This window comes from Asparagus officinalis, chromosome 8 (assembly GCF_001876935.1).
Source record: "Asparagus officinalis chromosome 8, Aspof.V1, whole genome shotgun sequence".
NCBI lineage: Eukaryota > Viridiplantae > Streptophyta > Magnoliopsida > Asparagales > Asparagaceae > Asparagus > Asparagus officinalis.
Genome location: NC_033801.1, coordinates 1,679,186 through 1,695,293, shown reverse-complemented (window position 1 = coordinate 1,695,293; position 16,108 = coordinate 1,679,186). Strand labels below are relative to the sequence as shown.

At 30.5% G+C, this 16,108-nt stretch overlaps 1 protein-coding gene across 2 annotated transcripts in view; it reads right to left on the bottom strand.

Annotated features, from left to right (window-relative positions):
• Nucleotides 657-16,108, bottom strand: part of LOC109819645 (putative acyl-activating enzyme 19) — a 24,706-nt gene continuing 9,254 nt past the window's right edge. For both annotated transcript variants that reach the window (XM_020385432.1, XM_020385434.1), the window contains exons 11-17: nucleotides 15,235-15,294; nucleotides 15,024-15,108; nucleotides 14,799-14,863; nucleotides 2,062-2,121; nucleotides 1,387-1,431; nucleotides 1,148-1,257; nucleotides 657-1,067 (exon numbers count right to left, since the gene is read on the bottom strand). In XM_020385432.1, the coding sequence (XP_020241021.1) occupies nucleotides 836-1,067; nucleotides 1,148-1,257; nucleotides 1,387-1,431; nucleotides 2,062-2,121; nucleotides 14,799-14,863; nucleotides 15,024-15,108; nucleotides 15,235-15,294 (657 nt within the window). In that variant the 3' untranslated portion in view covers nucleotides 657-835. The remainder of the gene's footprint in view (nucleotides 1,068-1,147; nucleotides 1,258-1,386; nucleotides 1,432-2,061; nucleotides 2,122-14,798; nucleotides 14,864-15,023; nucleotides 15,109-15,234; nucleotides 15,295-16,108) is intronic.

The window sequence follows — 16,108 nt, the reverse complement described above, 5'->3', positions numbered from 1 at the left end:
AAGTTGGTGATTTTGCTAAATTTTAATCTATATTTTTCATCCAATTCGCATTCAATTTTACCCCGCTTTCCTACACGAATTTCTATTGGCGTTGAAGGTAATATTATTGCAACTATAGTATCATCACTTCTTAGCCGATAAATTGCTGCCACATCAGACTCGATTCATCATCTCGTCCCCGGAGCGGGGAATTAGAAAAGTCTTGATTCTCCTCGTAGAGTTTTAAATATACAATTGTCGTGCGGTCAGTCTACGTGCATCTCAGCTCATAGGGTGAATTTCACAAAATTCCCCCTGAATTTTCTTCCCAATTAACCCCTTGAACTTCGACACCCCAACCCCAACTGCAAAAAAAATCCAAATTTCCAAACCGGCCATGCAAAAGATGTGATGTATCAATAAGCGCTTATGTCCTACGCGAGTAATGCAATCAAATTAATGGCCAGAGACACCATTGAAAGTACCCTAGAGGAGGATGAATAAAGTAATTGCTAATCTAATTCGATATCAATGCCAAATAAAACTTATTAAGAATATCCTAACAATATGATGTATACAAGTGATGAATGCAAGGGTATGGAATTAAACTAAGGGCGATATAAACATAAGACAAAAAGACGATATGAAAATATACAAGAGAAAAAGTGCGCCAATGCTAAACACAAACACAAAGCAAATCATCACGGAGTTCGGTCAACCCACAACCTACGTCTCCGCTCCTCACCTCCAGGAGATTCTCAACACCATAACTGTTGAGAACCACAGTACCCAGTAGACTGAAAACTATGCTATTGAAACTACATTTTCCACGAAGCCAAGGATTCACACATTTTTTTTATAAAGTAACAACATTAATACAATGCACATAATCGTCCCTGCATCCCACAAAGATGCGACCACCGATCATTACGGGTGAAGAGAAAATATCCCCATCGAGGTCTGTGACTGCAAATGCTTGAACCATTCGGTTCTGAGGAACTTCTCCATGTTGAGCTCTCTCTTGCTTAGCATTCGGGTTGATCCTAAGCACATGAATCCTTCCAGAAGAGCTACAGATGCTAGCCAACCTGAAAGCATCATTCTAATTTGTAAAGTTCGTCTATGAGAAAAACATAGAATTTTAGCACTGCAAGTATGCAGCATTTACCTGTCACATGGATCAGAAGGATCAGTTTCGATAAAAGAATGCTCGTCAACATAAGCAGAGGCAGTGATCGGATCCCCAATTTGATATTCCCATAGGATATCTCCTCCTTCCTGCCATTAAAATAATTTCTGTTAACTGATTAAAAAATCAAATATATGAATAGCCGAAAGTTTGAATATGATTAAGTTAGAAGTAGCCCAAAAGTTTGTATAATCAAATATATGAATCCAGAAGCTTACCGCATCAAGGGAATACACACTACCATTTCGGGAACATATTAATACCTGCGAATGAGTTAATGAAAAAGATCACTACAAAAATTAAACAGATTTGATCAACAAAAACATAGTAGACGCTGAATCGATTAAGGGGGCTAGGCTCTGCTATTTCTGCCAAGGATATTTTAAACGTTTATAGGAAACACTGTTTGCTTCCAATTGGAGTAATCATATTGCTATTAGAAACAAGCCAACATGCTCATTCTACTGCAGTCTGAAGCACGCCTGGAAAATACTCACCCTTAAGATTTATGGAATTTTCCAGGTATAGCCGTATCTCAAGAGAGTCGTAATTCATTGCAAACAATTTACGTGCCCACACATAAAAAGGTTGCTTATGGAATCAGTAAAAGAGAGATGCAAGGAAAAGAAGCATTTATCTTCAAAGTAATAGACGTGGCAGGCAAAAAATTGGCTATCCTATATTTTGCTGATATATTACAAAGAATCACAACAATTCTAGTTTCATAAACTAACTTCTCATATTTATCTGTTAAGTGACTCCATTGCATTTACTGTCATGTGAAACCACATAATGTGCAAGTCATTGGCTTTACGAGAATTGTATTGCCAAAAGAAAGTTTTATTTACATTGAAATGTTAAAGGAAATATATTCTATAAGCAATTAATTGCACCTGAGAAGGAAGAGCAGATGACATACAAGCTCCTGCGAAGATTGGACCTCCAACAGTAACCTGTTTTTTTAGTGGAGCATGTTCATCAGATAATGAAAAATTGGACAATAAACAAATTCATGTAATTGGGTTGACATACAAAGCATGAACAAGGCGTCTTGCAAGATTTAGGATGTGTATATTTTCATGAAAGGATAAAAAATATAAAAGGAAAAAGAAACCATTGATGGGCAATGAAAAACACTGGTGAGATGGTTGGCAAGAGGTTAACCATAAAGTTAAAAACTGTCAGGGGCAATGGTGTTAATTGTCAAGCCATATTGTATCATCCTGAGACCACACAGAATATATACTACATTATTCTCAACATTAACATCTTTGATTTGGAAAGACTGTTCCAGTAATAATAAAAGTTTGTTGACAGTGAGCAACATGGCTTTTCCACATAGTAATGGTTCGATTTCAAAAATTATAAATATACTATTCGTACATCAGACTTCGAAATCATCAGCTATAAACCACGATTTTGTCAAGTTTGGTTCATTTCGAATGAAAGTGAATTTATTAACAAAATTTGCGATTTACAACCTGCAGTTTTTTACTTCTTTTGGTTAGTTTTGAACAAAAATAAATTTATTACATATACATCAAGATTTGTGATTTTTATGTGCTATATCCATTTTCGCTTCGAAGAAAAGCAAATTTATCATGTGCACATAAAAATTTGCAGTTTTCATGAATTAAACCCAAGATTTTCATGACTATAAACCATGATTTTTAACAATTTTGGCTCATTTTGAATGATAGTAAATAAATTATCTTTGATACTTTTCGACAATTTATTAAGTGTACTTTGAATGATTTTGAATGAGTAAATTTGTTATGTATAGATCAAAATTTGTGTACTTAATAGGCCATAAATTATGAATTTTGACAAGTTTGATTATTTTAGAATGAATGTATATAAATTATGTATATATCAAAACTTGGGATTTTTATGAGCTATAACCCATTTATAAATTGGCTTTGTTTTGAATGAAAACAAAATTTATTATGCGTACATTAAATTTTGCGATTTTCATAAGTGGTAACCCGCGAATTATTTCAGTTTTAATTTGTTTCGAACGAAAGTAAATTTATTAATTGTACATCAAAATTTGCGATTTTCATGTGTTATAACACACGATCATTGATAGTTTTAGTTCATTTCAAATGAAAGTAAATTTCTTAAGTGCACATCAAAATTTACGATTTCCATGAGCTATAACCCACAATATTAAACAATTTTAGTTCATTTACAACAAAAGTAAATTTATTATGTGCACATAAAAATTTGGATTTTCATGAACTATAACCAAGATTTTTGTTAATATTCGATCATTTCGAACGAATACAGATAAATTATGTGTACATCAAAATTTGTGATTTTTAATGAGCAATAATACATAATTTTTTATTATTTTTGTTCGTTTTGAACGAATGTATATAATTTATGCATACACCAAAATACGCAACTTTAATGAGCTATAATTAATGAATTTTGTCGCTTTTCGTTCATTTTGAATGAAAATAAATTTATTATGTGAAATTGACATATTTCATAGGCTTTAACCCACATTTCACCAATCATGGTTCATTTTGAATGTTAAAATTTTATTATATGTACATCAAAATTTGTGATTTTCATGGGCTATAATCCATGAATTTTCACAATCCTTGTTCATTTTGAACAAATGTAAATAAATTATTTGAACATCAGATTTCGTGATTATAATCAGCCATAAATCGCAGTTTTTGTCATTTTTGGTCCATTTCAAAGGAAAGTAGATTTATTAAAGTGAACAAAATTTGCAATTAGACAATTTTTGTTCGCTTCAGACAAAAGTAAATTTCTTACGTGTACCAAAATTTATGATTTCATGTGCAACAACCAATGATCTTTGACGGTTTTAGTTCGTTTCAGATGAAAGTAAATTTATTAAGTGCGCATCAAAATTTACGATTTTCATGGGCTATAACCTACAATTTTAACCTACAATTTTTAACAACTTTTGTTCATTTTCAACAAAGTAAATTTACTATGTACATCAAATTTGTAATTTTTATGGGCTATAACCCATTATTTTTGACAATTTTAGCTCATTTTTAATGAAAATAAATAAATTAAAGTAAATTTATTCTATGTACATCGAAATTTGCGTATTCAAGGGGCTATAAGCCACTAATGTTGACAACTTGAGCTCTTTTGAAACGAATATAAATAAATTGTGTACAACAAAATTCACGATTTTCATGAGCCTTATAGATTTTACAAGTGTGCGTTGTTATGAAGAAAAATAAAATTTATTGTGTACAAAAAAAATTTGCAATTTTAATAAGCTATAAGCCGCAACTTTTGTCAATTTTATTTTGTTTTTAACGCATTTAAATTTATTGAGTGTACATCAAACTTTATGATTTCATGTGCTATGTGCTATGACGATATTAGACTGGTTTACTTTGTTTCAAAAAAATTTATTAAGTATATATAAAAATTTGTAATTGTCACATGCTATAACACATGACTTTTTGAAAATATTGGTTCATTTTGAATGAGTGAAAATAAATTTTTGTACATCAAATATCGTGATTTTAATGAGCTATAACCCACAAATTTTTTTTCAATTTTAGTTCGTTTCGGACAAAAGTAAACTTATTATATGTATAATAAAATTTTTAACTTTCATGAACTATAACCCATGATTTTAACACTTTCCATTCATTTTGAATGAATATAAACAAATTATGTGTACATCAACACAAACTACCCCACATATTTTTCAATTTTGGTTCATTTCAAATGAAAGTAATTTATTATGTGCACATCAAAATTTGTAAATTTAATAAGCGACAACCCACAAATTTTTTTAATTTTTGTTCTTTCAGAATGAAAGTGTATGTGTATATCAAACTTTTTGACTTCCATAGGCTATAAACCATAATTTTTTACATTTTCCCTTCGTTTATAAATGAATATAAACAAATTATGTGGACAACAAATTTTGCGATTTTCACAAACCCACCCAAAAAATTTCACATTTTGGTTCATTTTAAATGAAAGTGATTTATCATATACACATCAAAATTTGCATATTTAATGGGCTATAATCCATGAAGTTTGACAATGTTGGTTCTTCCAAAACGAATGTAAATAAAATTTTCACATCAAAATTCGGAATTTTCATCAGTAATCCACAAATTTTTCAATTTTGTTTTGTTGAAAATAAATTTTATTATGTGTACATCAAACTTTACAATTTTCATGAATATAATCCACGAATTTTATCAATTTTAATTCATTTCGAAAGAAAGTAAAGCCATTAATTGAAAATCAAAGTTTACGATTGTTCTATAATCATGATATTTGACAATTCTAGTTCGTTTTAAATAAAAGAAAATTTATTACTTGTATATCAAAATTTGCGCTTTTCATAGGTTGTACCCATAATTTTTGATAATTTTGATCTGTTTTGAATAAAAGTAAATTTATTATATGCACATAAAAATTCGCGATTTTCATGAATTATAAGTCAAGATTTTTGTTAACTTTCTTTTATTTTGAATGAATACAAATAAATTATGTGTATGTCACAATTTGCGATTTTGATGAGCTATAGCCCATGAATTTTAACAATTTTGGTTCGTTTTCAATGAATGTAAATAAGTTACTTGCACATTCGATTTCGTGCTTATCACGAGCTACAATCTATGATTTTTGTCAATTTTGGTTCATTTCGAACGCAAGTAAATTTATTAACTCCACATCAAAATTTACGATTTTCATGGGCAATGACCCACAATTTTATCAATTTTGGTTCGTTTTGAGCAAAAGTAAATTTATTATATACACAAAAATTTATGATTTTCATAAACTATAACCTAAGGTTTTTGTAATTTTTTTGTTTCCAACAATCACAAATAAATTTTATGTACATCAAAATTCACAATTTTAATGAGCTATAATACGATTTTTGATAATTTTGGTTTACACAGCTTTAATTAGCTATAATCCACGAATGTAATCATTTTTTGTTTGTTTTTAACGAAAATAAATTTATTAAGTGTACATCAAAATTACGCATTTCATGGGCTAAACTTATGCTTTCCGCCAATTTTGGTCAGTTTCAAATGAAAAAATATTTATGTGTACATCGAAGTTAGTGATTTTCATGGGATATAACCCATAAATTTTGACAATCTCGATTTGTTTTGAATGAATGAAAATAACTTATATTTACATAAGAGTTTGTCAACTACAAACGATAATATTTGTCAATTTTGATTCGTTTCAGACCAACATTTTAAGTGTCGGCCGATATGTCCAATTTAGGGGCCAACTGACATGATAAGGAGCTTTTCAATGTGTATTGCGTTTTTAAGCTCACGTCGGATATATCGGGAGACAATATTCGGGCGGATATATCAATGGCCATGTTAGCTATGTCGGCCGATTTTTCAGTATGAAAAATTAACTGATTTTTTTATGCTTATCTAATCAGGTTTGGGTTTAAATTCTTGATTGTCTTAATATTATTTTCCAAAGACAACCCAATCTGTTACGAGAAATGGAAAAAAAGACCAAAGTCATTTTCGTCGCTCAACTTCTCTCTCCTTGACATCTCATCGGTCTCTGTTTGTGGAAAATTTCGATGTAAAAGAAATGAAAGAAAAATTGATTTGTATTCTCTCAAAAATCGATTACAATTTGGATTCCGATTACAAAAGAGAGGAGAATGATCTGGATTCTCCCCTTTGTTTAAAACTGGGTTCTTCACGGTGGCGATGAGATGCCTCCCTCGATTGCTCGCGTCGAGTTTACTTCTCGTTGACGATCCGACATCTTGTTTCACTGGAACATGATCTTCTCCTCACGATTTGACGTTGTGGAGAACTTGCGTGGCAAGTTTTAGAACTCTTGATGAGTTGATTGATCTTAACCGTAATTGGTTAGATAAGCCGAAGATCTCTTCTTTGCTGCCAAGGAGAAGGATCCAAAAGCCAGCCCCAAAGATTCAGCCGAAGGATGAAGGATCCTCTTTTCGCTGCCAAGAAGTTTCAACAGACCCCCGCTGAACTGAATTGATTTTCAGTTATTTATAGGAGATTAAGGGGTGTAACCGCCCTCTTAATTCGCTCCTAAGTGGGGCTAATGGGATGTAACCGCCCCTAAAATCACTCCTGAGTGGAGTTGTGATCCCCTCATATCGTGGGAAACGATTTTGGATCCGTTCAGCTCGTGTTTGAACGAGTCAAACGCAGGCCCGCGTTCTGGCATGAATTCTGTGTCCAAACGCAATGCCTAAAAGCTTGAACGCAGCATCTGGAAGCTTGGACGCAACGTTTGGAAGTTCATTTGCAGCGATTTAAGAGCTGCGTTTGGCAGCGGATCTGAGCTGCATTTACAGCAATTTGGAAGCTGCGTTTGTACGATTTAAGAGCTGCGTTTGGCAGCGGATCTGAGCTGCGTTTGGAGCTGGATGTGACCTGCGTTTACAGCGTTTGAAGGCTGCGTTTACAGCGATTTGAAAGCTGCGTTGGCAGCCGAATCTGAGCTGCGTTTGTAGCTTTTGGAACTGCGTTTGAGCTGCGTTCGTGGCTATGAACGCGACGCATCTTGATGTTGGTACGTGGGGAGGACTTCCACGTCTTGATTTGAAGAGACCGTCGATTTGTAGTCTCTTTCTGTCAAAGCGTTACAAAGATCGTCGTTTTATAATCTTTGCTTTAGCTCTTTGATATGTGAGAGTCGTCAGATTGTAACTCTCGATGTTGATTGTGAAGGCTGTTGATTAGAGCTTTCATCAGTTGTTGCGAAGGTCGTCAGATTGTAACCTTCATCAATCCACGTGAAAGTCTTCAAATTGTAGCCTTCTGAAAGTCGTCAGATTGTAACTTCCATCATCGGTGTTTGATGGGGATCAGCTATCTATTGTGATTTTTAGACAGCCTACAGTCTCTTCTCCGAGTTGTTTCTTTGGCATCAATATCAGACGATCTTCTCTCCTTAACTGCCACATCGGACGCTACTTCAGACTCCTCTTTTCTCACTTCTTTCCTTCAACATCAACCCTAAGCATCATAAATTATTTACTTTTTTATATGTTTAGACAATAGAATTAATTATGCTTAGATTTTATTTATGATATTTATATTACACACATGCACACCATCCGATATGGCAATCTGATGTTTTTTTAATGTACCGTGACATATCCCCGATTTTCGCTATCCAACATGATTTTTAGCCGTCCAACATGAATTTGACATCCAACATTTAAAACCTTATTTCAAACAAAAGTAAATTTATTAAGTGAACAAAATTTGTGATTTTCAAGAGCTGTAACCCACAATCTGCGCACATTTTAACCAAACTTAAATAAATTGTGTACAAATCTTTCAATTTTCATAGACTGTAACGCATGATATTTGACAATATTGGTTCATTTTGAATGAATGTAAATTTTATGTGTACATCAAATATCACGATTTTAACCCACGAATTCTGTCAATTTTAGTTCACTTCAAAAGAAAGTAAATGTATGTGTATAAAAAATTCTTACTTCTATGAGCTATAAACCATGAATTTTAACAATTTTGTTTCTCTTTCAACGAATATAAATAAATTGTGTACATCAAAATTCACGATTTCATGAACTATAAACCCACAAAATTTTCAATAATTACTCGTTTTAAATGAAAGTAATTTTAATGCATACATCAATCTTTGCATTTTTAATGGGACATAACCCATGAATTTTAACAATTTTGCTTCTTTTGGAACAAATATAAATAAATATGTGTATATTAAAATTTGAGATTTTCATGGGCTATAACCCACAAATTATTCAATTTTGGTTTGCTTCGAATGAAAAATAATTTCATTATGTGAACATCAGATTTTGCGTTTTTCACGAGAACTCATGATTTTTGTCAACCTTAAATCATTTCGAACGAAGTAAAGTTATCAAAACGTACCTCGAAATTTCTGATTTTCATGTGCTAATAACTCATAAATTTTTTTTATTTTGCATTGTTTCGAATGAAAATGAATTTTATTATATATATCAAATTTCGAAATTTTTATTTGCTATAACAAACAAATTGTCAATTCAAATTTGTTTCAAATGAAAATATTGTTATTAAGTGTACATCAAAATTTACAATTTCTAGGTGTTGTAACCCACCATCTTTGACCGTTTTAGTTTGTGTCAAATGAAAGTAAAATTTATAAAGTGTACACCAAATATTACAATTTCCATAGGTTATAAATCACAACTATTGACAATTTCAATTTGTTTTGAACAAAAGTAAATTTAGGTGCACATATAAATTCATGATTTTCATGAACTATGACCCAAGATTTTTGTTAATTTTCAAACACATGCAAATAAATGATTTGTACATCAAAAGTCGCAATTTTAATGAAACTAGTTCTTGTGCACGTGCAATGCACGTGGTTAAATATCAAAATTATTATTTTTGTTTATTTTTTTTCTATAAAATAAGTCAGATTTGTTTTGAGTTAAAATCTATAAATATGGTTTGTTACATTTTTCATAAATTTTATTTAAATATTTTATGAAATAGATGATTAGTTTTGAAAATATCTTCGGACCAGAAATAAACAACTAATAAGTTTGCAAGGGAAGATAGGGTAACATAGTACATTCTAAAGAATTATTAATCTTTATTTAGTTTATTTATAATGATAGGATCTCATTATTAACTAATTACAATGTTTAGTACATTATTTTTTTTGCTGGACGTTCAAGACAGGCAAAGGACTTATGGGAGTCCTCATCGTAATGAATGTTATACAATTTAAGTACAAAGGAGATGGCGAATGGTGTAGTTGGTGAGGGGAAACTCCTGCAGTTTAATTTGGTATGTGGATATATAACAGATGGAGATGAAGAATGGTGGTTTTGAAAATAGTGGGTGTGTGTGGGTAATTAATATGGTTTTTGTTTGTGTAGTTTTTCGTTCATTTTCAAGATATCTGTGGTCCTGTGGATATATATATATATATATATATATATATATAGCATTGCTACTCTCTTTTGGTTTTGTGGAAGACTTTGGGTGTTAAAAAATTAAATTATCTAATCCGGTTAAAGTACGATTATATAAGTTAAGCCCATACATGAAATTTATTTTAACCAACACTCATGTGTAAATATTACAATTAGCATTGAGATTTAAGATATATGTGAGATTCTCTTTGATTTTTATACAAACAGTATCTATTTAAATAATAATAGTATAATTAAACTTTGTAATCTAAAAAACATACAATAGAAGTAATTGCTTTAAAACAATCTAATCTAATCTAATACGAAGAAAATAGATGAAAATGATGTGAAAATTCTTACAATTTTATAATTCACAATTTATCAAAAACTAATCTAATCTAATCTAATAAGGAGAAAATAACAAAAGCACATATATGTTGAAGGAGATAAAAGTGCTATAAAAATTATTGTAATTTCTAATCTGAAAAAAGATCAAACATACAATATAATTATTTGCTTTAAAATAATCTAATCTAATCTAATCAAATAAGAAGAAAATAGATGAAAGTGTTGTAAAAATTGTTGATATTTCTTGATATGAAAAGAAGATCAAATATATAATATAATTATTATTTTAAAATAATCTAATCTAATCTAATAAGAAGAAAATAACAAAGGTAAATATATGTAGAAGGAGATAAAAGTGTTACATAAATTGTTGTAGTTTCTTGGCATATAAACTTTGGTATGTGATGTTACATGTGAGAGGATAACAATTGTAAATAGAGTCTATTTAAATAATAATAGTATAATTAAACTTTAAAACTAATTATGCAGTGTCGTGAACTACTTGAATTTTAGTTGGTGAGAGATCGCTACGTTGTGTCCTCATATCGCAGTCGTTTATTTTAATTTTCCTTTTTTATAATTTTCAAAACGATTGTCTTTTTAATTTGTTTGGTGGATTTTGCAAATACTCCGTCCACATTATGTACATTTGTAGGTCTGCGTTGTTCCGGGGTTCGACATCTGCAGCGGAAATTATTTGTCTCACTAATTTGTTTGGTTTTTCATCTACGCCATCATCTTGTATATATTTGTAAATTTGGCATTTAATAAATTCATTTAGGTTTACATTTCAATTTAAACTATATCATTATCTTCATACTATATATATCCAATAAGAATTCATCAATTTATCAACTTACTCTTAATGGATTAATTTGAATTTCAAGTGTATTTTTGTCTACCAAAAGATTTTTCTGAACTCGTGCTTTTAAAGAGAGTATAATATAATATAATATAACCCATGATTATTGACAACTTTGATTTGTTTTGAACAAATGTAAATAAATTATGCGTAAATAAAAATTTGGAACTTTAATGAGCTATAACCCATGAATTTTGTCAATTTTAGTTCATTTTTAACAAAAATAAATTTATTGTCTACATCAGACTTAGTGTATTTCATGGCTTTGACCCACAATTTCACCAATTTTGCTTCATTTCGAATGAGAAAAATTATTATGTACATCATAATTTGTGATTTTCATTAGCTATAGACTATGATTTTTGTCAACTTCGGTTTGTTTCAAATGAAAAGTAAATTAAGTGAATAAGAAAATTGAAATTTTAATAAGCTAGAGCTATTGCCCACATTTTTTGCCAATTTTTGTTTGTTTCGAACAAAATTATGTGTATATCAAAATTTGCGATTTTCAAGGAATATAACCCATGATCTTTTACGATTTTGGTTCATTTTGCATATATGTAAATAAATTATGTATACATTAAGATTTGCGATTTTTATGAGCTATAACCCTATATATTTTTCAATATGATTCATTCCGAATAAAAATATATTTATTATGTGTACATCAAAATTTACATATTTAATGGGCCATAACCTATGAATTTGGACAATTTTGGTTCTTTCAGAACGAATATAAATAAATTGTGTACATAAAAATTTGAGATTTCATAAGCCATGACTCACAGATTTTTTTAATTTGTTTTTTTTTTGAATGAAAATAAAATTTATTATGTGTACATCAGATTTATATGAACTATAACACAAATTTTTTGAAGGAAAGTTATTAGGTGTACATCAAAATTGTGATTGTGCTATAATCACAGTCTTTGAAAGTTTTAGTTTTTATAGACTAAATACGTGTACATTAAAATTTACAATTTTCATGGAAACCCATAATTTTTGACAATTTTGGTTCATTTTGAACAAAAATAAATTTGATATGTGCACATAAAAATTTGTGATTTTCATGAACTATAACCCAAGGTTTTTTTGTAAATTTTTTTTACTTCAAATGAATGCAATTAACAAAATTTGCAATTTTGATCCGTTATAACTCATGACTTTAGACAACTTTAGTTCGTTTTTTTTAACGAATGTAAATAAATTATGCATATATCAAACATACGCGAGCTTAATGAGCTGCAACCCACAAATTTTATCAATTTTGGCTTGATTTGAGCAAAAATAAAACTATTATGTGAACTTGGAGTATTTCATCAGCTTAAAGCCACAATTTTCGCCAATTTTGGTTCGTTTATAATGAAAAAAATTATTATGTCCACGCTTAGCATTGGGCAGGCCTTATACAATAACTGTCCTAGTTCTAAGTATCTCTTGTTTCATTTCTTCTAGATCACAAAAACTTCTTTTATTATGGATCTACTATTAGAAATTCAATGAAATGCCTTGGGTAGGCTTTATACAATAATCGTCCTAGTTTTACCGTATCTTTTGTTTCATTTCTTCCGGATCATAAAAACTTTTTTTAATATGGATCTACTACTAGAAATTCAATGTGTAATCTCAACATTAAATGTGTATTCCGAAATAATCTATTTTTCAATTATTCAACCATTTCATGTTACCAAGTTCAATGCTAGCCAAACTAGTCAACATTTATATGTTTGGATGCAACAACAATACGTTATTTATAACAAGTAGTTTTATTGGTTTGTTAATTGGTCACATATTATTAATGAAATGGGTTAGGTTGTATTATGTTGGATACGGAAAAATCATTCGATTCAATCTACTAAGTACCTTACCTTATGTCTTTTTCAATTTCCATTTCCGGAGTTCCAATGCATTTCCACGCCATTTCATTTCTCGAGGTTTCAAAAAAAAAATGGACAAATTCCTTTTCTTAGGAAAACTCAAGAAAAAGGATAAAGGTAACCTCACTATTAACTACTTCATTTTCATTTATTAATTTCATAGTAATAGAAATACATGTCCTACAGAGTCAGAATTTGTAACTTGCTACCCTCATGCCTAGGAGGCACAGATTTACCTCAACAAAAATACTAATTCATTTAGATCGACTTGAGGGTCCAACACCATATACATTTTTCATGATATTATGTATTGCTCAGATATATAATGGTCAGTTCCACAAAATATTCTTCCATAATGGACTATAATAAGTGAGATTTCGAATAAGTGTTTACAAAATCTTCTTATGTCTGAAGAAATGATTCATCAAAATAATGAGTTACTCATTCCATTGATATGAGCACGATCAAGAAATGCTCCAGAGGGATCAAGAAATAATGAGTTACCCATTTCATTGATTTGTGTTTTTCATGGGCTATAACCATGAATTTTGACGATCTTGGACCATTTTCTAGGGCTATAAAACATGAGTTTTGATAAAATTTTGGTTCATTTTGAACAATGTAAATAAATTATGTGTACATCAAAAATCGAGATTTTCATGCGCTATTACTCAGATTATTCGATTTTGGTTTGTTTCGAATGAAAATAAAATTTACTTTGTACGTCTAATTTTGCTATATAAGCTAATTTAGTTAATTTTAATTCGTAGCGAATGGAAGTAAACTTATTTAAGTGTATATCAAAAATTATGATTTTCATGTGCTATAACCCGTGATCTTTGACAGTTTTAGTTCGTTTCAAAAGAAAGTAAATTTATTTAAGTGCACATCAAATTTACAATTTTCATGGGGTATAACCTACAAATTTTGATAATTTTGGCTCATCTTGAACAAAAGTAGATTTATTATAAGCACATAAAATTCACACTTTTCATGAACTAAACTTAAGATTTTTGTTAATTTTCTTTCATTTTGAATGAATCCAAATAAATTACTTGTACATCAAAATTTGCGATTTTGATGAGCTATAACCCATATCTTTTACAATTTTGATTCAATTTTAACAAATGTAAATAAATTATTCCTCCATCAAATATATGTGACTTTAATGAGCTATAACCCACAAATTTTATCAATATTGGTTCTCTTTGAATGGAAATAAATTTATTATGTGCACATCAAAATTGGTGTATTTCATAGGCTTTAACCTACAATTTTCGCCAATTTTGGTTTGTTTCAAATGAAAAAAGAATTATTATGTGTAAATCAAAATTTGTGATTTTCAAGGGTTATAACCCCTGAATTTTGACAATCATGATTTGTTTTGAACAAATGTAAATAATACATCACACTATATTGCTCAATCAATATTGTGAAAGAAAGGACAAATATAGGAAACAGAACTGGCAAACTAGGTTCACGACATTCAGAATTAATAAAGAATAAAAAATGAGAACAAAAAGACAAAGGTTCACAGGTGAACTAACATCCAGACATGTACGTGCACTAAATATGTGAAGTATCATCATAAGAGCTAACCTTCCAAATGACATGACCTCCTGAATCGAGTGCGAGTACATCCCCATCCACCAAGCAGCAAATGACTGCAGAAGATTAGTCTTAGTCCGGCTAATTTGAAACAAAAAGGTTTTGGGCACCATCAGATTTCATAGTACAAAGCGCAAAATAAACGAGCAAATAATAAAGCAATGTTTTTGGCAAAAGTTTCGAAGTGATATATCCGTTGACAAAAAGAGCGAATACCATTTCTACTGACAGAATTCATTGCTAGCGATCCAAATATTGGTTTTCCCGATTCATAAGACCAAATCACCTCGAATGGAACACCCTGCTTAATTTAAAGATGGAACAAACCACTAACAAGTTAAAAGGATGACCGGCATCACAAAACTCCCAAAAAGAAAAGGACTTGGTCAAAATTAAATTTTATGAGGAACAACAGTTATCACAATACCTTTATTGACGTTCCAATCACACGACCACTTGTAGATGCCACATAGATCATGTTCTGTACCTAAAAGAAGATTTGCGAACTAATTAGCAGATACTGGCAACACATCCAATTAGAAGTAAAAGTGGATCATTAACAATGGTGATAAATTAGTTTCTCCTAATCTCAAATAGGAAAACTCTATCATCTACAGTAAGTCATAACCTATGTTCCATGGGTACGGGTACCAGCACAGATTGGGGGACACGGTAAATTTGTAAAAGGTAGGGTACAGGGACACGGCTATATAAATATTTATATACATATATATTAACTGGAATTAATAATTTACATGAGAACAAGGACGGGAATTAAAATTCCTATAGCATTTTTATTTTTCTTCTATTATGTGGGTTATAATTTAGAAAATCGCTAGTTTTTTAACAAGACATACCAAACGGCCCTTCAAAATCATTACTCGGACCTGACCTGTGTCCCACAAGTTTCAAGAAGTGGACATGAAGTGTAGGATATATGTCCAAGAAGTGTATGGCAAGTGTTTTGAATTAAAACATGTATTTTGTAATTGAGTATGTGCCTGAATAAATGTATGCATATATGCAAGGAGTGTCCAAGGAGTCTGGGCACAGATACGGGTACGTGTAAGTGCCGGGTTCAGGTACAGCTTCAGCTTAGAAGTATCCAGAAACATAGGTCATAAAATAACTACTATAAAACATTTACACGCTGAGAAGTTAAAAACAATAATAATATCACTTACAATATAAAACTATAAGCATTTGCTGGCTGTCTGCTTACTATTGATATTTTATTAAGGGGAAAAAAGAAAACTAAACATGTCGCACATGTAACTTGAAGATTGGTTTCTATATACCAG